This window comes from Strix uralensis, chromosome 10 (genome assembly GCF_047716275.1).
Source record: "Strix uralensis isolate ZFMK-TIS-50842 chromosome 10, bStrUra1, whole genome shotgun sequence".
NCBI classification, from domain to species: Eukaryota; Metazoa; Chordata; class Aves; order Strigiformes; family Strigidae; genus Strix; species Strix uralensis.
The window spans coordinates 14,510,341-14,535,617 of record NC_133981.1 but is presented as its reverse complement, the minus strand read 5'-3'; the positions used below and the strand labels follow the sequence as shown (position 1 = coordinate 14,535,617).

Here is a 25,277-nt window from a genome sequence, read left to right as displayed (position 1 = left end):
GGCAAATCAGTTTTCTAGGAATAGTCTCTTCAATCTGAAGAGAGGTTGCAACTTTTGGAAAGTTCTGATTGAAGTCTGAACGAACAAATAAAATGGTGAAAAGAACACACAAGCAAAACAAATATTTTGAAACATAGGAAGGGGTCAGCTTTTTGCAGTTTTAATATTACCAGTGGCTGTGTAATTGCTATGACATTAAAAAGGATTTTAGTGAGTGTACTGAGTCAAATATGAAAAATGGGCCAATTCAGTCTTTGATCTTACGATTTGTGGCCCTTATAATTCATGCTCTGGGGTTTCCTTTCCATGAAGCTGGAGATGCAGCAGTGGATGGAGGGGACCAACCTGCTACTGATCTTTCGGTTGTTTTTGTTTCCCATAATTGTTCCTTTCATGGTCTTTTAACTTCATTGTGCTTGTTAAATACTAGAATAGTTATTAACAAAACTTCTCATTCCAGTAGAATTTCTCACTGTTAGTACTTCTTATAATTTTTGATGAAATGTCCCATTTCAGTGGAAGAAAAGAACACCAGTAATAAATTACCACAAAATCAGATAGGTGTTAGATGCACTGCATTGGCTTATACAACTGGCTAGGAGTGCAGATTTTTTAGTTGTGTCCAGAAGTAGGTCTGAGAGCCTTTTTAAAAACTTAACAAGGTTTATGCATATGCTGTGTGGATTTAGGCTGGTGGACATTAGCTCCTTATTTTCCTGATGCATTGTATTTTTGAGCAACTGAAAGAGTATGAGCTGTACTAGAGCTTACCTTTTTAATGCAGCCTTTGAAGTATGAGCTTTGTTTGCTGGCATCTTACAAGAGGGAGGAGAAAGTTTATCTGCTTTGATGAACAAGCTTTTAGAAAGAACTCCATGACCTCTCTTGAAGAATTGTGATGGGAGGAATGTCTTGTATATTTATTTTATATAATCAGAAGTGGTAAATTCAGTTAAATGCAGCTTGTTTAAAGTGTAAGGCACTTTGATACCTGCCTACACTTGAGGCATAGTAAGGGTATTATCATTTAAATGTATGAATTAAAATTATTAGCATGTTAGATATGTTAATTGTGTATTAAGCCAAAGTTACAAGTTTTGAAAACATTCTAATTTAAATACTTGAGTTTTTCTGAAGTATTACAGCTTCAAGTTCTGGAAAATAGACATGGATGACTGTTCTTTGTAAAATAAAGTGTTAACAATTTTTTTCAGATGTGTTGCTATTACACTGGAGTAAAACTGTTAAAATGTCTCATAGCAGGAAGCTTGTACATCTTGTGTCTTCCCACAATGCTGATGAGAAATTGCCTTATGAACACTGTGGTAGAATATGTAGTCTTTGTTACTTTCTGCCAAACTCAGTGCTGCAATTCAGAGAGCAATCATGCTTGTTAGTTTCCAGTTCTACTCTCCTACAGGATTTCATCCCAACTCAAAAGGTACTTTTTTAATATCGATTTTCATGTTCCTCTGTGCTTTCTAGCTCCCTTGACAAAACAAAGCAAATAGCATGAAACAAAATCTTGTCAACTTGTTCTGCATTGTCCAGTGAAAATGTCTTTTAGAAAATCCAAGGTCACTGAACCCACACATTTCTGAAAATGTGGGTCATAAGGCTTATTTAGAAAATGCTCTTGCCAGCGTTAGGGCAGTAATCTAGTAAGTTAACAGGAAGAGTGAAATGGAGTAGGCAGCAAAAAAGCACAATGAACCACAGCATGAGAGTAGAGTGTTCCTTGTCTCATTTATCTAATCCTCTTGAGACCTAATGCCTATGTAGCAGCTAGTGCCTCTCTGTGTTGTGTTTCTTTGTGGATTTTTGGGTAGGAACTTCCTTTTATTTGTAATGTGTATATATTACCATTAGAAAATATGGTATGTCAAGTTCTGGATAAGTTACCGTATATTCTATCGAGAAGGTTAAAAAATAAAATGTTCTATAAAATACTGATTCTTAGCAAGGTATATGACAAAACTGAAGAAGTGAGAACAAATCTGTGGCAGAAAAGTTGAGTGCACAGAATTTTCCCAAACCAGTTCTTAAATGTCAGATGAGCCCTTCTGCATAACTGGTCTTTCATCCATCCTATCCTCCACATGCTAACTCTCACACTTGGGCCACTCTTAAAACAGCTAGACCTTAGACTTCAGCTCCCTTGTCTGTGCTTTATATTGTTGGTCCTGTCTTCTTTCCACTCACTGAGAGAAAAAGAATTCCAAGGTTTCATAAGGAGAGCTACCTTATTTACCCTCTCTGGTTTTGAGCGCTGCTTCCCCATTGGAGTCCATAAGGCTATCTTCCTGAAAGTCATTGTTATTCTAGCTGCCACCTTCCTCTTACTACTTTCTGCAAAGTAAGAAAGGTTCCCAACAATCTGTGGTAGCATCCCATCTCAGCTGCATCTTTGATTCCTCTCCTTTTTTGTCCAGGTGAGTTCAAGGTTAGTGTCACGTGGTGATGTGTCACATAGGGGCTGGAGAGAAAACAGCACTGAGTGGTGAAGATACCAGGGAGTTTGATTGCATTGGAAATTCTACGAGGCTGGGATAGAGACAAGATGATTGATCTTGCAAGTAGATAAAGTGATGCAAAAAGCAATATTGAAACTTAAGAACAATTGAAGTCATGATTACACACTTTAGATTGCAAGTTGCTCTTTTTTAAAAAAAAAGAAAAACCAACAGGAAGCATGTATTACCACTTCTCCTTTTTAAATTTACTTATACCATTAAGCATAGGTGCTTGAAGGGCAGAGTTCTGTGCTGTTGAAAAATCATCGTAAAGTTTAAAATTATCATTTAAGGTAACAAAAGTTTTTCTTGAACATTTCTATGTTAAGTCTGCTGTTTGAATGTTTCATTTTTGAAAATGTGTATTTTTCTCAGCTTAATTTCTTAAGTTCTATCAAAATATTCTTAACATGTTAAAAATAAATTATGTTTTTAAACATGTCTAAAAGTTGAGCAATGCAGAAATGGTGGTTGTGATGAACTTCACTTATAGCAAAATAAATACTCCTTGATCAGACAGATGTTTTTTTTCATTGAATTACTCATACTGTTGGAAGATAGGTCATCTTCCATGAAAGATTTCAGGGAAAATAGTTTAATCTCTTGATTTGCTAATGAGAGCATTGAATGTTAAGAGTTCACTTCAGTTGTTTTGGTTTGTTTTAAATAGCAGCATGGAACTACTTATGTTCATTTCCATGTTCTGACACATCTGAAATAGTTGGTTTTTTCATACTTAATGTTGTTTTGAATGTGTTGCTTTATGAAAAAAAAATCTAGTAATTCAGTTTGTGTTGTAGTTGATACTAAGTAGAGATTAATGTTTGTATCCTTGAACTGACACAATGGTTACTCTTCATATCTGCAGCATGTAAAAGTTCTAGCAGTTTTCTTTAAAAATCCATGGTAATTGTTTTTTTTTCTGAGACTGTCACAGTAAATCATCATTTCTATCAGCTAACAATTTGAACTTCTCTATAATGCAGTATATTAAGTGAATGAAAAATTTCATGTGAAGTGTGAGGAGTAAAATACAGTCACTTAAGTGAAATGTCTTTATTTGCTCTGATAGTCATGTATTTGCAGAGTGATTCTTAACATAATGTAAGGAGGATTAAGTATTGCTTGAGAAGAAATTTTGTGTTTACCAAAATGAGCAGTCTTAGAAGGTCTTTATTGAATTCATTATTTGGTTGAATCAAGTTGGTGGGTTTATCTTTGTGGGTTTTTTATTGTTTGGGGCTTTTTTTGTGTTTATTTCTGGGGTTTTTTTGTGTTGTTTTTTTTTCTTGGAATAGTTTAGGGACTGAATTCTTCTGATATGCATTGAATTTTCAATTGAAATTATGTCTGCACATAAATCTGAGAGAAGATAAACAGTAATCTATTGCAGTTTAAGTGGTATTGAGGTTCCAGCTGATTGGCTCACCGTGAGCACACTTCTTTCTGGCTTGCAGAGCAAGATGTTTGTAAATCATGCACAGTTGGTAAACCTTTAAGAGGGGAATGAAGGAATAAAAGGTGATACTTGTTGACTGAAGTTCTAGCATGATTATTGTCTAACTGGAAAAGTAAATGTGTTGCGTTCTATCATAAAGCCCAGTGCAAGAATAATTCTATTGTAACTTACCATAGAATATTACTGTTGAGTGACTTGCTTTGTGTAGATGATTATAGTCTTCTCTTAAAGTCATAAGTGAAAACTGGATTAACAATTTGCGAATTGGTTATTGTATGTATCAATGACTGATAAAATCTGGAGGGACTTTCTAAAATGACAGCAATTTATGTATGTAAATTATTTTATACAAAATTGGTATTGGTAGGCTAGTTAGGGATAAAGGGTTAAGTTCAGCTGGTTTGAAATGCCTGCCATTTTTCTTTCAAAGTAATATCTGTCTGAGTTGTCTTGGGATTTTTCTCCTCTGTTACTCCGAACTGTTGACATGGCTTATACATTTTTGTTTACTAGTTTACTGTTTCTGGTATTTAAGTTTTCAAGCTAAACCTTTCAAAGGGAAGTGAAGAAAACATCAACGTTCCTGATGTGCCTATTAAGAAACACTGAGGTTATAAAACTGTTGAGAAACAGAGAAGACGAACGCTGCTGGGTGGTGCTTGCTTTGTGTCATGTGTCATGCTTTGAATTAGTTCTTGTTGGTGTTGCTTGAGTGGATGCTATTAGAAGTCTAGAGACATTCAGCTGCTGAGTCTGGAAGTTGTCAGGCCATCCATTTTGTGCAGTCAGTAGATAGATAAGCTGCTCAAGTTGTCCAGCTTTGAATTAAGTTTGAAAAGTGCAAATTAACAAGCTAAGTCAGGGACCTTGGTTAACAGAACATATTTATTGTATCTGACTTGAACCTAAGTTTAAGAGACAGAAAAGCAAGCCATGGAATAAACAAATAATAGTAAAAATACAGTTTTTGTCCTATGAGAACTTACTAAGAATTAAGGATGTATTTGTGTTTCTCCAGAAGTGCAGCACCCCTTTGTTTTTAAGGTAACTTCTCTTGAATGTTGAAACTATAGTACAGGATATTCTGTGGTGTGCTTCTAGTCGCATATGTGCTTTGCACATGTTGCTGTTGCATGACAGGAGGGAACCAGTCTACAGTTAATTCCTCCACGTGGCCAGTTCTTTTTTCTTTTCCAAAGCTGGAGAAGTGCTTGGTGCAACTCTTAAAGCAGATGTTTGGAAGAGTAGAACATCTGTGTGTACTGCATAGTATGTCTTCCCTGCAGTTGGGTGTGCTGTGAAATGTTACTGCTCCACAGCACTGAGCTGGTGCAAAAGAAGGAACTTGCTAGGATAAAAAAATAGTTAAAATACATAGAGAAACAAGCAGGGAGCTGACTCCTGACACTTTCCTGAGAACTTAGATGGGACATACTGAGTGCTGTTGAGGAACGTGCTATCCAGTAAATCCAAGAGATATGTAAAGACTGAGGCTGTGTGTACATTACTTTGCAGGAACTGCCAGGGAGTCTCTTGTTTAAGAATATCTAAAATACAGCTAGTTCTTCAGCCCCTAGGAGCTACTGTCATGTGGCAACAGAGGAAGGAGGTAATTTTAAGATCAAGTCGGAGGACGTGCTTCCTTCTTTTGAAGTCCATGGTAGACAGACTAATTCCTGTCTACTAAGAGGAGCAGTGTGAAAAGGTGCTTTCATGTAAGAGGGTCTTACCTTTTACTTGTTACCTGTATCTGCTAGATTATGTAGCTTCAGTGGATATTCACATGGATCTGTGTATAAGCAATCAGGAGAACTGTTACTGATCTATATAAGTTCAAGGTCCTGCACAGGAGTTGGGGCAATCCCAAGCACAAATCCAGGCTGGGCGAAGAGTGAATTGAGAGCAGCCCTGCAGAGAAGGACTTGGGAGTAGTAGTGGATGGAAAACTGACTATGAGTCAGTAACGTGCAGAAAGTCAACTGTGTCCTGGGCTGCATCAAGAGAAGTGTGGCCAGCAGGTTGAGGGAGGGGATTCTCCCCCACTACTCTGCTCTCATGAGACCCCCCCTGCAGTGCTGTGGCGAGCTCTGGGGGCACCAACATCAGAAGGACACGGACCTGCTTGAGTGGGTCCAGAGGAGGCCACGAAGATGATGGGGGTGCTGGAGCATCTCCCCTGTGAGGACAGGCTGAGAGAGTTGGGGGTGTTCAGCCTGGAGAAGAAAAGGCTCCAGGGAGACCTTAGAGCAGCCTCCCAGTACTTAAAGGGGCTACAGGAAAGGGAGGAGGGACTCTTTATCGGGAGGGTAGGGATAAGGAAAGGGGTAATGCTTTTAAAGAGAAAGAGGGTAAATTTAGATTAGATACAAGGAAGAAATTCTTCCCTGTGAGGGTGGTGAGACACTGGCACAGGTTGCCCAGAGCAGCTGTGGCTGCCCCCTCCCTGGAAGGGTTCAAGGCCAGGTTGGACGGGGCTTTGAGCAACCTGGGCTAGTGGAGGGTGTCCCTGCCTGTGGCAGGGGGGCTGGGACTAGATGATCTTTAAGGTCCCTTCCAACCCAAACCATTCTCTGATTCTATGATACAAATTTTGTGTTCTGTTTTTATTGTATCAGTAACAACTTAATTAAGACTGGCTGGGCAGACTTTGAAGTGTTTTTCCTGGTTTTGAGTGGTAAACACTACTTTAAAATTGTTCTATAGCAAAAGACACAAACTTTGGGGTTTGTTTTCTTTTTTTTTTTTTTTTAATGACAGTGTTGAAATAATGCAAAGCTGTAATAATCAAATGAAACATTCTGTCAGCCTGTGTCATCCATAGGGCTTGATATGCCTGGTATTTGCATAGGACCTCAGTATACTATTTGGCTGCAGAAGAAACCTACTTTCCAAAGAAGGTTAGAAGAAAGAAGCAATGGGGACACACACATGTTTCTCTTGAATTTGTATGTAACCATGTTGTTCTTAATGCTGCCAATTCCCAGTGGCCCAACCTATTTTCCTTTGAAACAAGCTATGGATAGCATCTAATCCTAATTAAAGTTTATTAAAACTTCATACTAATACTAGACTAATTATAGGTAGTGTAAAAGTCTCACTGATTTTTCTTTAATCAAAGTATAGTCTTGTCTACAGCCATATTAAATTTAAGCTTGGATGACAAATCTCTTGGTATGACAAAGCTTATTACTTAACAGCAAACATGTTTTTTGTGGGAAGGCTGTGTTTGTACTGGGAGTGCAGTTTGAATTTTATGTGAACTTAATTTGAGGGTTCATCTGTTTTGGTGACATACAGTACAGATTTTGTTCTCATACAGTAGATGGGCCAGTGTGGATGGGCCTGATTTGATGCACAGTACCAGTGCATTGCCACTCTTATTAAATGTCATTATAATTTGTAATGACTAGAGAAACCAAACTTGCTGAGCTTTCTTCTGTGTTTTATTGGGACTGTAGATTTTGAAATAATTCTTTAAATGTTTTTGTTTTGAGTTACCAGTGCATATCCTTCTGCCAGTTGTTTTTGTTCTTGTTCTTTTAGTAAATGACTCATTCTCCTGGTTTGCTTTAGTTTCTGGGCTTTCTCCTTTGCTCTTCTAAGAGCCTAGATAATGAATTGTAGCAGAACTTGGTATGTTAAATGTCAAGAATACATTTCAAGAAAATTCAACCTTTATAAAGAAAAAGCATGTTCTCAGAACAGAAATATTTTTGAACTTCTGATCAGACATGGAAGACGTTTGTATGTTAGTTCCAGTTCTTTTGCAGCATATGGCAAATTTCTAGCTAGATATTCTTTACCATTGATTAGGAAGTTCAATTTCTAGATTTAATGGGAAAATGCTTTGACAGCATTCTGATTTTTACACGTGCTTGCTTATTCTGGGTAGAATTTCAGTAACTTGCATAATTTCAGTAGCAGGAACACTGAAGTTGAGAAATCTAATTTTAAAATCTGAGAAGTAGTAGAATTGTTAATGTGGATATTGTAGCTTAAAAGTAGCTTGCGTTTGAGGGTCTAGACTGTAAACACAGAATTAATAGTTTAGACAACCCACAGTATATGTGCTATAATTAATGGAAACTTCAGTATTAAAAAAACCCCACCTTCATAACATAAACAGTCTTCAACTTCAGTTACTCATAAGTACTTTTTTACCAAATCTGGGCGAGAGTGTGTATAATTATGTTGCCCTCTAGTGGTTGCAACTCAGGTTTAAATAGTGAAAAGAAAAGACATTCACCTTAGGGAAGGATTCAGTGATTCTTGCTTGCAAATGATTAGAGCTGTTGTGTTTTCTACAGTAGCAATGTGTTCACTTGTCTGTGGAACGGCATGCTACTTCCATGACAACTGAATAGCATCAGGATTGTACAAAGAAAACATAATACACTGTTATATAATTTGATAGCAGGGAATACCACCCATAATTATTATGATGGAAATTTTAAAAAATCTTGATGGATTTATTGTATAATTTGGCTTTTTTAATCTTATGAGATTATTATTAGTGCCAACTGCTGGTTGCAGTGTTTGGGGATGTGCCTTTTGCTACTGCATGGAAAAAGTATAGTGGCACTTGTAACCTTTTGAGGCTTTGGATTCAAGTTTTAGGTGAGTGAATGTATTAAAGTCCTTCAGGCCACCTACAACAATTTGCTCTTTTGTGATTCTTGGTAGGCAGAATGATTTTTTTCTTCATATTTTCTCTGTAACTACCCATTTTTTTGTCTAGTTCAAAGCATCACAACTGAGTTAATGAGAAAAATCACTTGATGATCCTTCATTATTGGGTGAACAATATACCAGCTTTCTACTTGGAGTGGGACAAGTTCCCTGAATTGGTAGCTGCGTGGAAAAGCTTGGTAGTCAGAGGGAATAGTCATCTTTCTATGATTTCCATATGCTTTTCAGGATTGAAACTATCTTTACTTGGGTCATCTTTCCCTCTCATACTCCCTCCTTTTTGTTAATTAAATCAGCTTGGAATAAAAACTATCATGCTTATCCTAACTGCTTTGGTTTTTTTTTTAAAAAAAAGGCGGGAGGAAATGGAAATAACTTTTCTGATGATGATACCGAAGTAGGAAGAATAATCTAATTAATTCAATGTACACAGTATCAGCAACTTAATATTGCTGCTTTTAGTAGGAAAACTCTGAAAAATTTCACTGTGTGTTTCTAGCCGTTAAAAATGCATATCATCTTGGTAAGAAGAATGTTATATTGTGTTTTGTCAGTTGGACAGTGTGATCTGAAATCTGCATATAGATAGTTGGAGGTGTCTCTGGCTTTCTTACCTGGAAGGATCTGCCGTTTGGAAAATGACTTGATAGCTGTTTAAAGAATTAAAGCATTGATGGAGAATATTTATTCTTAGACTGACAATATAGAACTGCTGGTGCTAGAAAGAGATTCTTTTTGTACGTTAAAAACATGTTTTCCATGTTTTAGAGGGAAATATGGCACATTTAGTCCAAAAAAATTGCAAGGCTTGATAATGTGTTTGAGAGGTGTGGATGACTACTCTCAGGCTTTACAGCTGAACGTCTGAGATTGCAAGCAGTATTTTGCAATTCCCTTGCCCCTGCTCCTTTTGGCCACTGGCAGATTGGTCATGGGCACTCATCATGTGTTTCAAGTACTTTTTTATCAACAAAGAGATTTTAAAAGGCATTCAGGTAGGTTTGGGTTTTTTTAGCTTGTATGACAACTAAAATTCATGGGCACAGTGTTATCAGCGTAATTCACCTGATGACTTAGTGGGTATGATGGAAAATAGCTAGAAAAAAGACATCAAAATACTTTTGTCTGTGTAGAAAGCTGTACTGGAAGAATTACCCTGGCAAGTTTTGCCATGTTAGCAAACCATTTAATCTGCAAATCCAAGGTACTGTGTAGGTGATTTTTGCCCTCGACTAAGACCGGTATGAATCATGAGTCATTGTGTTTGAAACTGTGATTACCATGTCCTTGAACATCTTATCTGTGCTCTGCCCATTCCTCTGTGTCTGCTGGGGTGGTTCTGATGTTCCAAACCTGTGAGAAGCCTGCAGCACCTGCCCCTTGTTCTGAAGCCAGTAGGACACAGCTAAAGAAACAGCTGACTAATACTCTCTGAGATTGCCTATCAAAAATCAGCTCATACAATCTCTTGCATTGCTGGCAGACTTGTCTCAGTATGTGGATGCATGCTATAGATATTTCTTTCCTTAAGTTTAAAAAAAAAAATCTTTTTAAATTGTGAAGTAGTTGATCTCAGAGGAACACCAGAATAATCTGCCTTTGTTCACGAATACCAGCATTCAGTTATTGCTTGCTTTGAAAGTCTTGACCCAGGAATGAGTTGCAAATAAATACAGCCTCGTCCGAGACTATTTTCACTCTCACTTTGTTGGAGGTATGGTTCGGCAGTGCCTTGAGTACAAATATTAAATTCCCAATTGTCAAATTTCTCCTCTGTGCTGGAAGATGACTTTTCCATCTTTGGATGGAGCCGCACCCTTCTCTGGCTGTGTTTGGTTTCCAGTTAATTGCATTTGCTCTCTGTTTGGAATGCTGAAGTTCAAAACACAGAATGAAAATAAATAAAATGTAGTATTTTTTTTAAAAAAAAGCTTTGATCGTTACTTGATATAGAGAAGTCTTCAGGAAAACATGGAGAACATATTGCTCTGGTGACCCCTTGTTTTCAGTATGAGGAAGTGTGCAGTGAACTCTCACTACACTATATTTTGGTAGTGTGTGGTTTGGACCTGTTACAAAAATATCTAGTTTGACATGATTAAAATTAGTACAGTGTCATTTGTACTTAGGGGAGATCTTTGAGTTAGAACTTGTACTTCTGCATCTCTGTTGGCTGCATTGAATTTATGTAATCTCCTCAGTATGGTCATTTTTAGCTGTAGTTTAGGAATGTGATGTACATTATTCTCCTTGTGACACCTGTTTGTTAATAAATAGTTCAGGAGCAGATGATGTCAGAAAGCAAGAAATCTTTGCCTTGTGCAAAATAGAGATGAATTAACTAGGCCTGCTGCAGATGTTTGTTTTTTTTTAAAAAATAAACACTGTAGTTGCATTAGAAAAGTCCGTTCAGATGAAATATCTTCCTTGTTAAAAAGGGAGACAATTTCTTAATAAAATTTTCAGAATATTTTTAGAGTTTTTATGTAGTGTTGTGACGATATCAAACCACTACTGCAATTTAAGGTGTTTGAAATCTGATTTTTTTTTTTTCTTCATCTGAATGTGTGATCACTGGGGAGTTTTCTCTGTTGTAAAACAGCAGTAGTATGGAACTAATGATAGTAGGTAAACACAGAAATGAGGAAAGGTTGAAATAGTTTCAACAACTTGTCCCTTTAGTCTCTATACAGTTGAAGAGTGAACATGTGAGAAAAGATCCTTCTTTGAAAGGAGTAGAGGAGCTCTGATGTAATGATTAACTAATTGGAGAAACTTAGCAGTGTGTAACAAGATAGTTAAGCAGCTTTTGCACTATTGCACCTGCTTTGAAATGTCTGGGATTAAGGTTGAGAGTTGGAGTTTCCTGATAAATTAAGGAGCTGCCTCATACTTTTTGCTTTCATATAAATAGATCTTCTCTTCTGGCTCTTCATCTGGTGGAGTATCTGGTAATCTTGTCTTGAATTTGCTTGCAAATGAAAAATGTAATTGCTGATAGAAGTTTAATAATGCAAATTTCTGAAGGAAAACTTCAATTTCAATTAACTTTTTGCTAATCACTTAGGTATCTCATTAATTCAAGGCTTTTGAGGAAACGGAAGCAATAGATAATGTTAGTATTGGATTTCTGTGCTAGATCCTGATAGTATTCAAAGATATCTTTTTTTAAAAAAACATTTTTCATTTGTCTTCTGCTTTTTCTGTCAATTCTGTCTATTCTCCAGTTTTTCCCACTAAAATGATTTAGTGTTTATTTTAGTAGGTGCTGTAGATCTTTGATTTTAATTTTTCTTTATGCAAGGTTTAAATAAGATCAGTCTCTTAAAATTTAAAGACCAGGAGAGATTTATTCCTTCCCTTTGGTCTTAAATTAGGACAAAGCTATGTCCAAACATGACAAATCTCCCTTTTTATGTCATACTTTTCATTGCAGTAGGCGGAGACAAGACCACAGTTTATTTTGATCTTGCACTTTATGAAGGTGGCCAAAGAATGTAACTATCAAATTTAACCACTTCTTGATCATGAAGTTAATAAAAATTTTAGTGTTTTTCCCTAGTGCAGAGTATCAGTACAGGTGCTTTTGCCACTTGAAGGTAAGAGCAAATAGCAATGATAAATTGCAAACCTTTAGAAACATATATCTGAAAAGAAATTAAGAGTTATGTATGGAAACCTGCTCTTTGCAGAGCTCAATTCTTTATTTTATCTGGATACACGCACAAATACAGTCTTTGGGACTTTACACTTCAAGGTAATGGTTACTTCCATTATTGCAAAGTTTGAGTTGCCAAACTCATTAAATTATAGTAAACAACAGTATTTAGCTTTCAGTCTAGTTTTGGAGGAAAGTATTCATGTAAGGGCATCAAGATTGAGTATTTCAGCAGTATTTTACAGTTATCTTAAATTATTATCCTGAAGAAGTCTGGATTTCTGGGTGATGGCCTATTAAGGCATTTTCTTTATTTTAAGGCCATATTAAGTTGCAGTATATTTCCATAATTGATTAATATAGAGAACACAGTAACATTAAGCAAAACCTCAGAAAGTCACCTTGTCCCTTTGTTTTCCCCAGGGTAAATGTTTGATGTGGTGGTAGAAGTTGATGTAAATTATACAAAGTAATCACTGGTATCACAGTGATACATGATACATAGCTGTATAAATACCTTGTGTAACAAGAGGCTCAGCTTCCGTAATGAAACAGAGCAGGACAACTTTGCAACAAGTACAATATCCTTCTAGAAACCTGTTTTTTATCTAGTTTTATGAGTCTATTCCACTAGCCAGGTTTTTAATATGGAGCAGGAAAGGGTTTTTTTGAAGTCTCTGTATGTTGTGTAGGATATTGGCGTCTATGACAGCAGTAATACAAAATAAGTATCTTCATTATATTACTTTTTATATTCTAATGAGTCAATTTGAGCATCTTAGGACCATATGTGAGTAATCATTTCTTAGGAATCTTTCCCTTGATTGCACTTCATTGTTAATATATTTTAGCTTAGCGCTTAAAGCAGCAATTTACCTTAAAAATCTCTCAGCATTTTCTGGATGAGAATTTCACATAGAATTAAAATTGTACTTGAGAATTTTCACATAGGCTGAAAATTCAAATAATTATTTGTTTTCCTCAAGAAAATTGTATGTAATCAGTACTGAGTTGGGGAATATTTTGTAGGAAACTTTTCTGCTTTGTCTATATTCAGAATTAAGTTGTTTCTCCTTTTCTGAGGCTGTTAATGTCTGTAATGTATTTTGTGTTTTACTTACGAAAAGGAAGTTTTAAAGCATAGCATATGTGAAGGGACAGACTTTGAATCAGCTGTGAAGAGAATAAATGTCAAATTTTTTTAGTTGTCCTGAAACCATTCAGTATTTGTAGCAGAAGGCTGATTTTCAGGAGTTCTTGTGAACTGTGAGGACAAAAATTAAGTAAAAAAGGTGTTCTAAAGAGTAGTAATTAGTAACTATGGTGACAGATGTCTCGCTGTAGCAAGTCAGTCAGCTATATATAAACCAAATTACTTGTAAATTAGAACTATTCTTCTAGATAGCCTTTTAAAAATAGCCTTTTGCATGAAAACTAGTGACATTGATGTGGAGAGAGATCTATTTTTATATAGTGCTGTCACATTTTGTGGTAAAACATTTTATCTTGAGATTTTTTTGGTGAGTATCTTGTCATCCTGCTCCTTTTGACAGTGAATGCATTTCTGGATTATTTGAATAATCTGCGCATAGATCAGTGCTCATGAGTAATTTTTACCTTTTTTAACTACTCTGATCCACACCTGTTTACCACAAAAAAACTTTGTTCAGTAAGAGAAATGAGTATTGCGGACCATGCTAGGATTGCTTCAGGTCACGTCCTTCAGCATGTATCTTCTACATGAATGTATTTATTACAGAGTTTTGAGGGATGAGGTGTTACATTCAAGTCAGGACTTCTTTTTCTATGACTAGGCATATTGCTGCATTTTGCAGTTACAGAATATGATTATTGGGAGGAGTTAACTCCACAAGTGTCAAGTTCTGTGCGAATTGTTGTTTCTAGAAAACAGAGTTTGAGGTTACTTGAATGCCACCAGATCTTCCAGAGGGAGGGATGGTGGGGACAAACAGGTTAGCAAGGGGAACCATCCTTTCTGATAATGTTAGTTGGTCCCAGGTTTGGTGGGTTTTTGTTTTAAAAAAGAGAGGTGTCTTGGGCACCTTTTGTGCAAATTTTTGGATGGGCGTACAATCATAAAAGTACTGTTTTCAGTATAAGCTATTACTTTAATATTGGTATCCTATGACGATTATCTTATATGAAAGAATTTTTTTAATAAAAATTACCATTACCATAATACTACTGCGTTTTTTCCAGAAGTTTTGCTGTTCTAGATGTTTGGAGTGTTGATAGTTCCTTTTAGAGCTAAAGTAAGTAAAAGAAATCTGAAAGTGAGTTAGTGATGTTCGTACAGTTCTGTACTGACCAGTGGGATGTTGGGGGTTTCAGAAATTGCAATGCCGTTTATTTATATTTTATGAAAGCAAAGGTGATGCAGGTCATCGTGGTTTTCTTAATTTATTTCTACTTCAGACAGCTATCTCCTAACACAGAGGAGTCAGAATTCTGGTTTTGAAATGTACTTCAAGGTCTTAAGATTTTGACATATAGCAGTTGATAGAAATCAGGTGGTTGACATTGTAAATACAACCTGTGCTCTGCTGTTCTCTCCCTGAATGCTGCTGCTGCTGTGGGAGGTATGAGTATATGGTTTAGGAACCAGCTTCTAAAGTATGCTCATTTTTAGCCCGGGTCATTGTTATATACCAACCAAATTAAGCAAACAGAAAATGATAGGCATTCTGAAACCATGCTGAGTTGTTCAGCTGTCCCTGCCATGGAGCCAACTTTGCTTCCTGTGATGGGTAAGGGCAGATAACTAGGATGGTGGTGTGCTTAGCTGCCTCACTTCTTTCATCCATTACCACATCTGAGTTGAAGACCTCAGTCTTGAACGGTGCAGTGATTGTGAAAGATGTGTGAACTATGGTTTGAAGTTGAAGGCAGCAATGAATAATTACAGGAAACTTTTGGAGACAAGTGGTAGAGATCTTCATCCTCATTCTTTTATATATATGCACAAGCTTTAAATTGTGGGCATGGGTTTTTGCTTTTGTTTTAAACTAGAGAACTTGGTTTGTGATATAGTTTGAGTTCCTAAACTTAAACCTTTAGCTATTCTCTGCCAATCTCTTTAATATGCTTTGAAAAATGCGACAATACTGCTCAAGAATTTTATGTGATAATAGCCCAAACCATTTAAATCGGATGTTTTTAAGCTCCACATAGCTAGTTCTAAAACTGATTAAAAAGTATTGCTTAATCTTTTTAGTAGCCTTTCTGTTAATAATGAGCCCTTCCTAATATAAATCAGAAAATCATTGTAAAGTAAACGTCTGACATCCTGTTTCTGAATTTTCCTGATGTAGATTATGTGGATAACCGCAAATACTGAAAAATAGTATAGAGCTACTAACTAATAGTAACCTTGAGTCCTGAGCTTTTCACCTTGAGACCTGTAAGTTCAGTTACTGGGTGGGGTTTGAATAGTGGTTTAGAAAGTAAATGCTTTTGCCTAATGGGCACAACAGGTAGGAGATGGTATTAACTCTGCAAACATGCTTTCATGTTTTTCTTTTTTGTGAATGCTTTTAATATGCCATAATTTAAAATTCTGATAGGTGTTAAATGTATCTGTAGAACTCACCAGTTAAAATAAGCATTGCAATGTTGAATGTCAAAAGAAAGGTCTGTGCAGAAATGTTTGCAGGTACAGCACACCTGGAAATGTTTGCTCTGTTTTATGGAGGAAGGTGGCATTTTGCTACCGAGGACACAGTAAAGCAACTTAAGGCTGTAGACAAATGTAAGCTTTGTGCACAGTTTAAGCTGTTAGAGCCTCTTGATGTTTGGCATTGCCCCTTTACCTAAGGTGGTTCCTCCTCCTCCCCAGAAATCCCACCCGTCTTCCCATCCCTGTCATAGCCCCTGTGTCCTCTTCAGGCAAAATCTGCTGCGATTTAGTTTAGGCAAAAATGAAGCTGAATGAGAGGGCCTGTAGGGAACTTCAAAGCACTTGAACTATCAGGATGTGGCAAGCAGCAAAAGGATTAATACTTTACAGCACTTCAGATACATCCAAAAAAGGCAGAACTCTGTTTATACCCAGACTCAGTTATGCTGGCACAAAACTGCTTATACTGACACAGTTTATTTTGCTTGACAACAGGTATGAGCAACCAGCAGGGTTGTCCTGGCAGTACAGTCAACAAAACTTCAAGGTGTAAACAGACACAGAACAACTTGGTCAGCAGAAGAGCATATTCCCTGCTGTCCTCTTCCTCTGCCCCTTGGAGCTACTGTGAGGTTTGGAAGGATAGCACTGAATTCCTGGGGGTAGCTGAGGATTTTAACATTTTTCATCAGGAGTAGCTGGATTTACATTAGGCTTACACTTTCAGTTGAAAACTTAGGGTGAATGTTTTTTGTTTAGTGTTATATCAAAGAAGGTTAATTTTTTCTCTTTTGCTTTTCTTCTTTTCTTTACTGCATATAAAGAGTGGTTAAGTTTATTATTTTCCAGTGAAGTTACTGAAAACTACTAGCAAGTTGTTCTTCTCTCTGGGGACCTTCAGTACTTACAATCCCTGAATAGCCAGCTGCCACTCCTTCAGTCTGTTCAATCTGACTGTGGAAAATCCCTTTCTTCCCAGCTGGTCACTTTCAGTTTCATAGTGTGTGCCTGCTTTAGGTAGCTAGAATAAATTTTAAAAGGAGATATGCTAAGAACTCAAAAGTTAATGGACTAGTTGTGTTTCTGAGTTGAAGGAGCTGGAGTTTAGTAAGCAAAGAGCTACTAGATCCATGTGTAAAACTAAATAGAAAAGCAATTTTGCTTGATGTACCCCACCCTGTGAATTATGCTTGCTTATGGAGACAAATACTTCTACTTCCTTGATAGGTGGGTGGAGTTAGGCAAGTGAGAGGAAAGGAATTTAGGATGTGTCTAAGCAGACCAGAATGAGGAACTCAATCAATTGGATCTGGAAGTAATTTAGCATTTGAACTTCTTTGTCTTACAGCCAAAGGACTGACCTGGAATTCAAGATGGTTTGCACAGTGTACTCTGCTAGCAGAAGTGCTGCTCCCAAAATGAGAAAACTGTGTTAACACTTCAAGGAAGAAAAAATGATCTTTTAATTGTATGGGAGAAAAAGCTTTCTGCTTGCAGTGTGATAAATGTTGGCCATATTGGTTTGACCCCATTATGTATTGTTTTAAAATCTTTGTGCTCAATTCAGATTGTGCAAAGTCAATGTATTTTGCCTCCCAGTAGAATACTCAGCGTGAAACAAGTAAATGAACACAGTTGTACTACTACTCAGTCCAGTTTTGAACTGAAGTATTACTCCAGCGCAAGTACTCCAGTTTCTAGATCCCTATTTACGTGCGCTATTTGAGTATTAACTTTAGTACTCAGGGGGTGCATTTGTAATGCCAGCATTAATTTTCAGTGATTGATCATGTAGTTTGTATCATGAGTAGGGGAAGAATCTGCAGCATTTTATGGCTTAACTCCTCTGACAGCCTTGCTGCCTGTTTGTGGTCGTGAACATGGCAAAAATGAAGCTGTCACCTCCTTAGTGGCTATAGTTCAGAATTTGAAAAATTAATTTAAATTTTTCTGGTTTAAACTAATGCCTCAGAGTCTGTATAATAGCGCTCTGAAGTACATGGGAGTTGTGTATACTTCTTTAACGCAGGAAATAAGAGATGAGGAAAAGAAAGGTAAACTAGGAGGTCCTGAAATTGGGGTTCTCTTTCTACATCAGGTGTCTAGTCAGTGAAAATACATTCACTGAATAAAATATATTAATGATTGACTTTCACTAAAGGCAATGGCCTACATTTTGGTGCCTATTATTTACTTAATTCAACAATAGAATAAGGCTGAAATATGTTTAATTACATGCTGTGGTCAATGTCTGCATTTTTAGATGTAGAATTTGTTCCTCTTTATGAAGTGACTCTCACATCTCTTCAGACAAACTTAGTTCTCCAGTAATTCTCCTCACTGTGATTCTCAGCATAATTGTCCTGAACTGCAGTTTCAAGCTGGGTTAGATGGAGTAGCAGTAATGTGCTCTTAAAATGGAAAAGGATGGCTATACATAGTGATAGCAAATGTTATGTAAGTCTGTCTTGATCACTGTTCTTGATTTACTGCCTTACTGCAGTACTGGTACAGTTCTACTCTAGAAGAGGCTTGAAGTGCTTTTGTTCATTGTATTGTACTTAGGGTAGTAAAGTCATAAAGAGTTTTTGAAAAAACACTATTTAAATGGTCAACAACTCGTTTAGAGCACTTATTCTTTAAACATTGATTTTTCTGTTGTCCTGTGTGCGGAGCACTTATTCTCCATCTTTGCCTTGTACCTTGTAATGAACAGTTATACAACAAAAAGATCTCTGATATCTTTGAGTTTTAAGTGTGTGATGGATTAGTATGCGCTGCTGTTGAGATTAACATTTTAAGCTTTCTCAGAACAAAATTTAAAACTAGCAAGTTAATTAAAAGTTAATTTTCAGTGATGCATTTGTCTACGCTTTAGGCTAATTCTAGAACTTCATGTTAAATTTCTAGTTTGATCCTCAGTGAAAAAAGGCAGTGCTAAAAGTGAGTCTTGTAGTAAGATATTAAAACAAAAGCTCATCAGTTGTTCTAGCATTGTGTTGTACTGTAATTAAATCCAGATAATTAAATACACTGAAAGTATGCTACTTTCTTGTTGAGATTTTCTGTGCATCTCTGAACCCATACTTTGTCTTCTTTGAGATCCTTCAGAAGTGTCTCATCCTATATCAGGACTGCATATGGCTTGGGAAACAAAACACTTCATGACTTTCTCACTTGTCAGGCTAAGTAAGGAGTTCTCTTCAGCCTACCTCTTGGAAGATATTACAGTAGTAATTGTTAAGCAGAATGGTTTTTGTTACTGTTACTGGTTTTTATTCTTTGAAGGAAACAGTCGACCTATATTTCATAGGTAAAGTTAAAATCTGTCCTCTGGAGCACAGCAATTTTGTAACTTCCTAATATCAGATAGGGTTCATATATTTTATGTGCATAAGTTTTTAATGTATTATGGTTTGGGATCTCTATGGAAGAATTTTTTCTATTTCACTAATCAGGAAATATTAGAAATTTGTTATGGGGGGAAGTTGTAGTGGTATCTAACTGCATGAAAATAAAATGTGAACCGTGATTTAGCAAGTTGTTGGTACTCTTCCGAGTCATTGACCTAGAAAGCAATGGAACTTAAATGGAATAAGATTTTTATACACCAGAGCATGGTGTAGAGCAGAGGAGGTACTTCGGTTTGCAAAACTGAATAGTAACTTGAGATATGATAAATACTAAATTTGTAAAATAAGTATGTAATTCATTGCAAAGCATGGAAACAAAAATCTCTAGTTTTTTTAAACTTCCTGGATGCAATTTCTAAAGAAGATGGACTCTACTGGAGAAGTTTGAGTGTACTGATGAACTGCAAGTTTTACTTTAGAATAAAGTTTCCATGAATTTTGTGGAAGCAGCATGGTAGGGTGTTCGCAGTTAACTGAGTTTTACTGGTGGTGTATAAATGAGAGGGTGCAAACAGTCATGAGAACATAAACTATTAAGGAAGAGATGTGGGCTAGGATTTCTTTTTCTGTCTGAGGTGTTACAATGCTGGAAGGGTAAGTTTCTTAAATATTTGTGTGTTAGCTTGTATTTTAAGGAGGGGAAGCTACCACTTGAAACATATATATAGTTTTTATCTGTATGTAAGTATGTGATAATTCTTTAACAGTCCTCAAAAGCTGAGTTTTGGATGTGCATGAGCTACCATGTCTGCTCTAAATTGGAATAGTTGTTAGTATGAGGCACAAAAGGGCTGGGACTTAAGTTTGATCTGAAGAGAGGTGTGAATTACAAAAGCAAGTATAATTAGGTCAGTATATGCTGCCCTTTTTTCTGGCAATACTGGCTTAAGCGCCTCCTCATATAACTTTCGTCAGCTCTCAAAACTGGTTTGCGGTGACTAAACAAATGCCTCAGCCAGTATAACTGAAGAGGTGGTGCTGCAGCTCAGCAATGAGCGTTGGGAAAGGGAAAGATTTATAGTTACTCTTTAAGCTGGCACTGCTGCTGAAGTTAGTTGGTTTGCACTAGAAGGCAGGAACAACAAACGGTGCTGGTTTCACAGAAGGTGCTGTGTTATGTAGCTGCTGTTTTGGGAATTTGAGAACCCACCAAAGATTCTTCATAATAGTATATTAAATACCAGTATACTACTATAAATACTAGTTAACATATACACGTTGGTTTCAGGGCTGGTGCTTGATTTTGTTTTCTGAAGGTAACTTTTAGTCATGATACAAAAGTGATGGAGGGATTGACCTTTGAAAAAGATCATCTGAACTAGTGAAAACTAGTATGGAAGTAACATTTGAATTTGCTGTGTGAAAGGGACCAGCTCTGTGAGTTCCTGATCAACTCCTACATTAAAGATAACTGAATCTTTTTTACTGAGTCTTGAAGTCAGTGCATTTCTCCTTAGACATCAGCTTATTAACATGCTGCTGGTATTACTTATATCTTTACTAGATGCAGGAAGAAGAGGTTTTTTCTTGTTTGTAAAGACTTCAAGAGCATCACTTTTCTAAAATTTATGTAATGAAATTCAGTAGCGTGCAGTTAAACGGACATCAGTGTAATAATATTAAATTTAATGTGTATTTTCTGTGGCCATTTGTTTACAATTTTTTTTTTCAGTTTGAATTTTGTGTCTGGTACTTTGTAAGTTTTGTGTTGCTGATGCTCTGTTGCACTTCCTTTCCTGTGGTCACTCTCCTGTATTTCCTTGTGCTATCTCATCTGTGCCCTGTCTGCAGATTCTGCAGAGGTGTGCTTACGAGGGGCAGTGATTAATCAAAAAGTTGGAGGGATAAAAGGCAGATGATATGCATGGGAAAGAAAAGGGTGGGGAAAAAAATTAAGCACAAGCGTGTTTGTTTCTCATTGCTTGTGACTCACTTTTTCATAACAGGATTTTCAAATGGAGCAGGAGGCTAATTGAGAACAAACAGGAAGTAAAAAAATAATTATCTCTGCACTGGACCGTGAGAGGGCTCAGTACTTTCAGATTCATAAATTAACAAGCTAATTAATTTGACTGGCTTTTTAACTTCTGTTATAAAAGCTGTACTATATATGACGATATTAATATATAATAATATATAGTAATTAATAATATATAGAGTATTATTTAGAGTAGGGTGGGTCTGATAATGCGGTGAATGCAGCCATAATTTCTTGATCTATCTGTAATTTGTATTTATGTTCATGTTTATGAAAATATGTCTGATGATTATTTTCTTTTTCTTCAATTTAAGATCAAAGCCATATCTGTTGGGGCAAAAAAACCCCCCAAACCTTTCATGTGCTGCTTTTCATTCTGTCACTACATACGCCCAGCTGAGCTTTCCTGTGCTGATATTCCCCCTGATTATTGTATTGAGTCCCATCTTCTGGACACAGTGGCATTTAAGCTCTCGGGTTAGGGCCACTGCTTTGTGCTACTTGGGATGAGCACGTAAGATATGTATGGTGTCATTTTCCAGTATGAGACCTGAAGAGCCTTAGTGCTGGTGTCTCGCTCCATAGTAAACCCACCTTTTCCTTCAACACTGATTTTGAGCTATATATCACTTTTTTTGAGGAGTGTGATAATAAAGGCAAAGCATGGAAAATTTTGCATGGAGTCCTGAAAAAATTCGTGAATTGCTTTTATAGGGAAAAACATGGGAATATACTCATTCCTCTGAAGGCACCATCTCTTCCCCAGCCTTATGCTTGCTTTGGGACTTGATGAGATTCCTATGAGCGCAGGAAGCCAGGGATTTCTACCATCCCATCAGGTTCCTGCAATAACTACTGTCATCTTGAACTACTGAAAGTGACTCAGTTACACCTGGCTGGTTAGTAACATTCCAGTCCCCTCTTTCATGCTGTCTGCTGATCAGGTCTTAGCCAGTGACTCTGGTCTTCTGTCAGGTGACTCACTCATAACCTCTTCTCAGATGCAGCAATTTTGACTAGAAGTTGTGTGTCATAAGTACCTTCAGATTCAATAAGTTGCTATTAAAATTTAATTAACTCTACAAATGGATATTTACAAAGGTACTTGGTGATGCAGCAATCTTGAGATTAACAATGCTGTGAACTAGTATTGCTGAGAGGTAAAAGCATCCTAATTTTTTTTTTTCCTTAGTTTCACCATGGTCTTACATTACAATTCCTGAATTCTGTCTTCTGGCAAAGCTTTTCCTTGTGCCCTCAGTGCTAGTCTTCCCTACAGTGTGTTTCTATCATGGAACATCGGCACCTTAAATGTATGAGCAGTTAGAGTTTTTGTGTGTTGACCAACATAAATATAAATTCTTATATATGTGTGGCAAAAGGTGTTGTTGCTAACAATGTCTGATCCTTTCCATGCAAGCAGTAGGTTAAGTACAGTTTGTAGCAAGTACTTGTGTAGTGTATGTGCTAGAATTCAATCATATGTTAAACAACTAGAAATCAAATACAAATATTTCTTGATAATGTCAAGGTGTTGCATCCTGAGGGTGTTTTGAGTTTGATACATTTGTTCTCTACGTTGGGAGGTCAAGCTATATTTTATAGCAAATAAAATTTTACTGGAGCTTGTTTCATCATACTTGTTTTTTTTCCAGATACTTTACTATTTTTTTTGTTTTGTTTTTACAGTTCTATCTTCAAGACACTAAAAGTAGTAATGGTACTTTTATTAATAGTCAGAGACTGAGTAGAGGATCTGAAGAAAGCCCACCATGTGAAATTATGTCAGGTGATATCATCCAGTTTGGTGTAGATGTGACGGAGAACACGCGGAAAGGTAAGGGTATGGATCATTTTTTGATTCTTTCAAGTATATTTATTTAGAACATCTTATTACAATCCAATTTTTAAGAGTGAAAGATATTCTTGTTGTAAGAAAAGAGTTTTGTTTTTTTTTTCCTGACTACCTCTTCCCTCCCTTGTGCTGGCAGTGAGTCTTCTGGCCACACAGTAAACTGGATCAAGAAAGAGCTGCTGAAAGCACGGACTCTATTTCCCCTGCGTCCCCCCACCTCCCTTTTTCTATCTGTGACTGCTACTGGTTTTGGTTTCTGCAGGTACTTTAAAAGGAGGATAGAAGAAAGTTGGTAGCTGAAAAATGAGATGATGAGATTTGTGTTTGGTTTGGTTGTCTTGCAGTCCTCTTCCCAGTATGCATGCTCAGGAGATCTTGTATTATGGTCATAGCTATATATATGTGTTAATCAGTGAAAATGCAGCCTCAATCTCTTATGCATTTATGTACAGTTTTTCAGGAGCCATTTCTTTCTCTTTCTGAAGACTGGTCTGTATGTGAATTATTAGATTGTAAACAATACTGTCAATACTTTTTAAAGTTACGTAATGGGTCTGTTACTTTCTGTAAGCATTGAACTTCTGGCTGTCTCCTGAAGAATCCTAATCCAGTAACACATAGATTGGGCCATAAAACAGCAGAACTGTCATCACTGCTTTTCCACTTTAGTGCTTTTCTGAACAAGACCTTCATAGAGCTTATCCTTAGAGGGGTATATTAAGAAATAATGAAATGAAGGAATAATATTAAATTTAAATGCTGATGGTAAAGTTATTAAAAGACCCTGAAACAAAAAAAAACCCAAACAAAACCGCACAAACACACCCCATCCCCTCAAAACCAACACCCCCACCCCAAACCTAACAAACCAACCCCTAGTACAGCACTAGAATTTTTAAAGGGCATTAAGTGAATAAAACAAAAAGATGAAGCCTGCTCGGTATCTTAATTGTGAATGCTAATCTTCTTTAGCCAGGTTATAGGTTATAGTTCTCAAAGTCTGAAGTGTCAGAAGAAGGTTAATGAATACATCTTCAAAGAAAACATTGTTAAGCAATGGCAGTGGTTAAGTATTTTATCATGGAGAGCCTCTGGAGCTATATTATGTTTGGGTGATTCATTGTAACAAAGATCACATCACATTGTTTCAATTTTCTAAAAAATTATGTTGCAAAGATTTAACTCCCATATGTCTAGTTGGAGTTGTCAGGGAGTTACTTAGAATGTTAGTTCATGTGAAATTGTTGCAAATACTTATGAATACTGGCAGTATACATAGAATAAGTCAAAGAAATACATTGCATCTAATGAACCTGGAACTGTTCATTTGTCGGGATGCTGTACTAAAAAGAAGCTGAATTTCTTCATGTGTGTTTAGACCTAAAACAATTTTTATTTTAATATTGAGTTGGAAGAAAAATTGGAGTTAATTTTTTTATCAGCAATTATCTGCAATTAATTTACGTGAAAGTTTGTGAAAAGTTCATTGTAAGCAAATTCTTGCCAGGAATTCTCACCAGTAGTAGTTCTTCCCAATAGTTTTATGTTAGTTTTATAAAACACTATTCCAGCAACCTGGCATTTGTGTAACGAGTGATTAAGTTGTACAGCCTTCCTTTTCCTCTTCTCTAGCTTTAAACAGAGTTACTCATGAATGTGTTGAGGTAGCTAATGAGGAAGAGCATAAAAGTTTGCTTTCCTGGTTCTCCATGCTCCCCCAAGCAATGAATGAAGATTGTATCGCCATGCTGGGGCATGAAGCAGCTGCAGCACAGTTAAAGTGTTTACCTGTGAATGCGACTGGAATGCATATAAATACACCAGGGTTTTTTTACCAGTCATTTCAGTAGTCTTAGATGTTACTGTTAACCTAATCTAGTAGTGAAAGAGACATGAAAGTAGTTTTTAAATTAGTGATTCCCTTTAAAACTATTTTGCATTCGGGTGTTTACATAATGCCTTACTTGCACAAGATATTTCAGCATTTTGCTGTGTGGAATTACAAGGTGATGACAGGATAGGCAGAGTTCACTTGCCTATGTAAATTCTAAATTGTTTAAATATTGCTCGAATAC

General features: G+C 36.6%; 1 protein-coding gene across 29 annotated transcripts in view; it reads left to right on the top strand.

Annotated features, from left to right (window-relative positions):
- SLMAP (sarcolemma associated protein) overlaps positions 1–25,277 on the top strand; it is a 91,698-nt gene that overhangs the window by 13,327 nt on the left and 53,094 nt on the right. For 15 of the 29 annotated variants that reach the window (XM_074879296.1, XM_074879288.1, XM_074879299.1 and 12 more), the window contains exon 3: positions 23,037–23,190. In XM_074879296.1, the coding sequence (XP_074735397.1) occupies positions 23,037–23,190 (154 nt within the window). The remainder of the gene's footprint in view (positions 1–23,036; positions 23,191–25,277) is intronic. The other 14 variants (XM_074879308.1, XM_074879306.1, XM_074879303.1 and 11 more) reach the window with 1 other exon arrangement.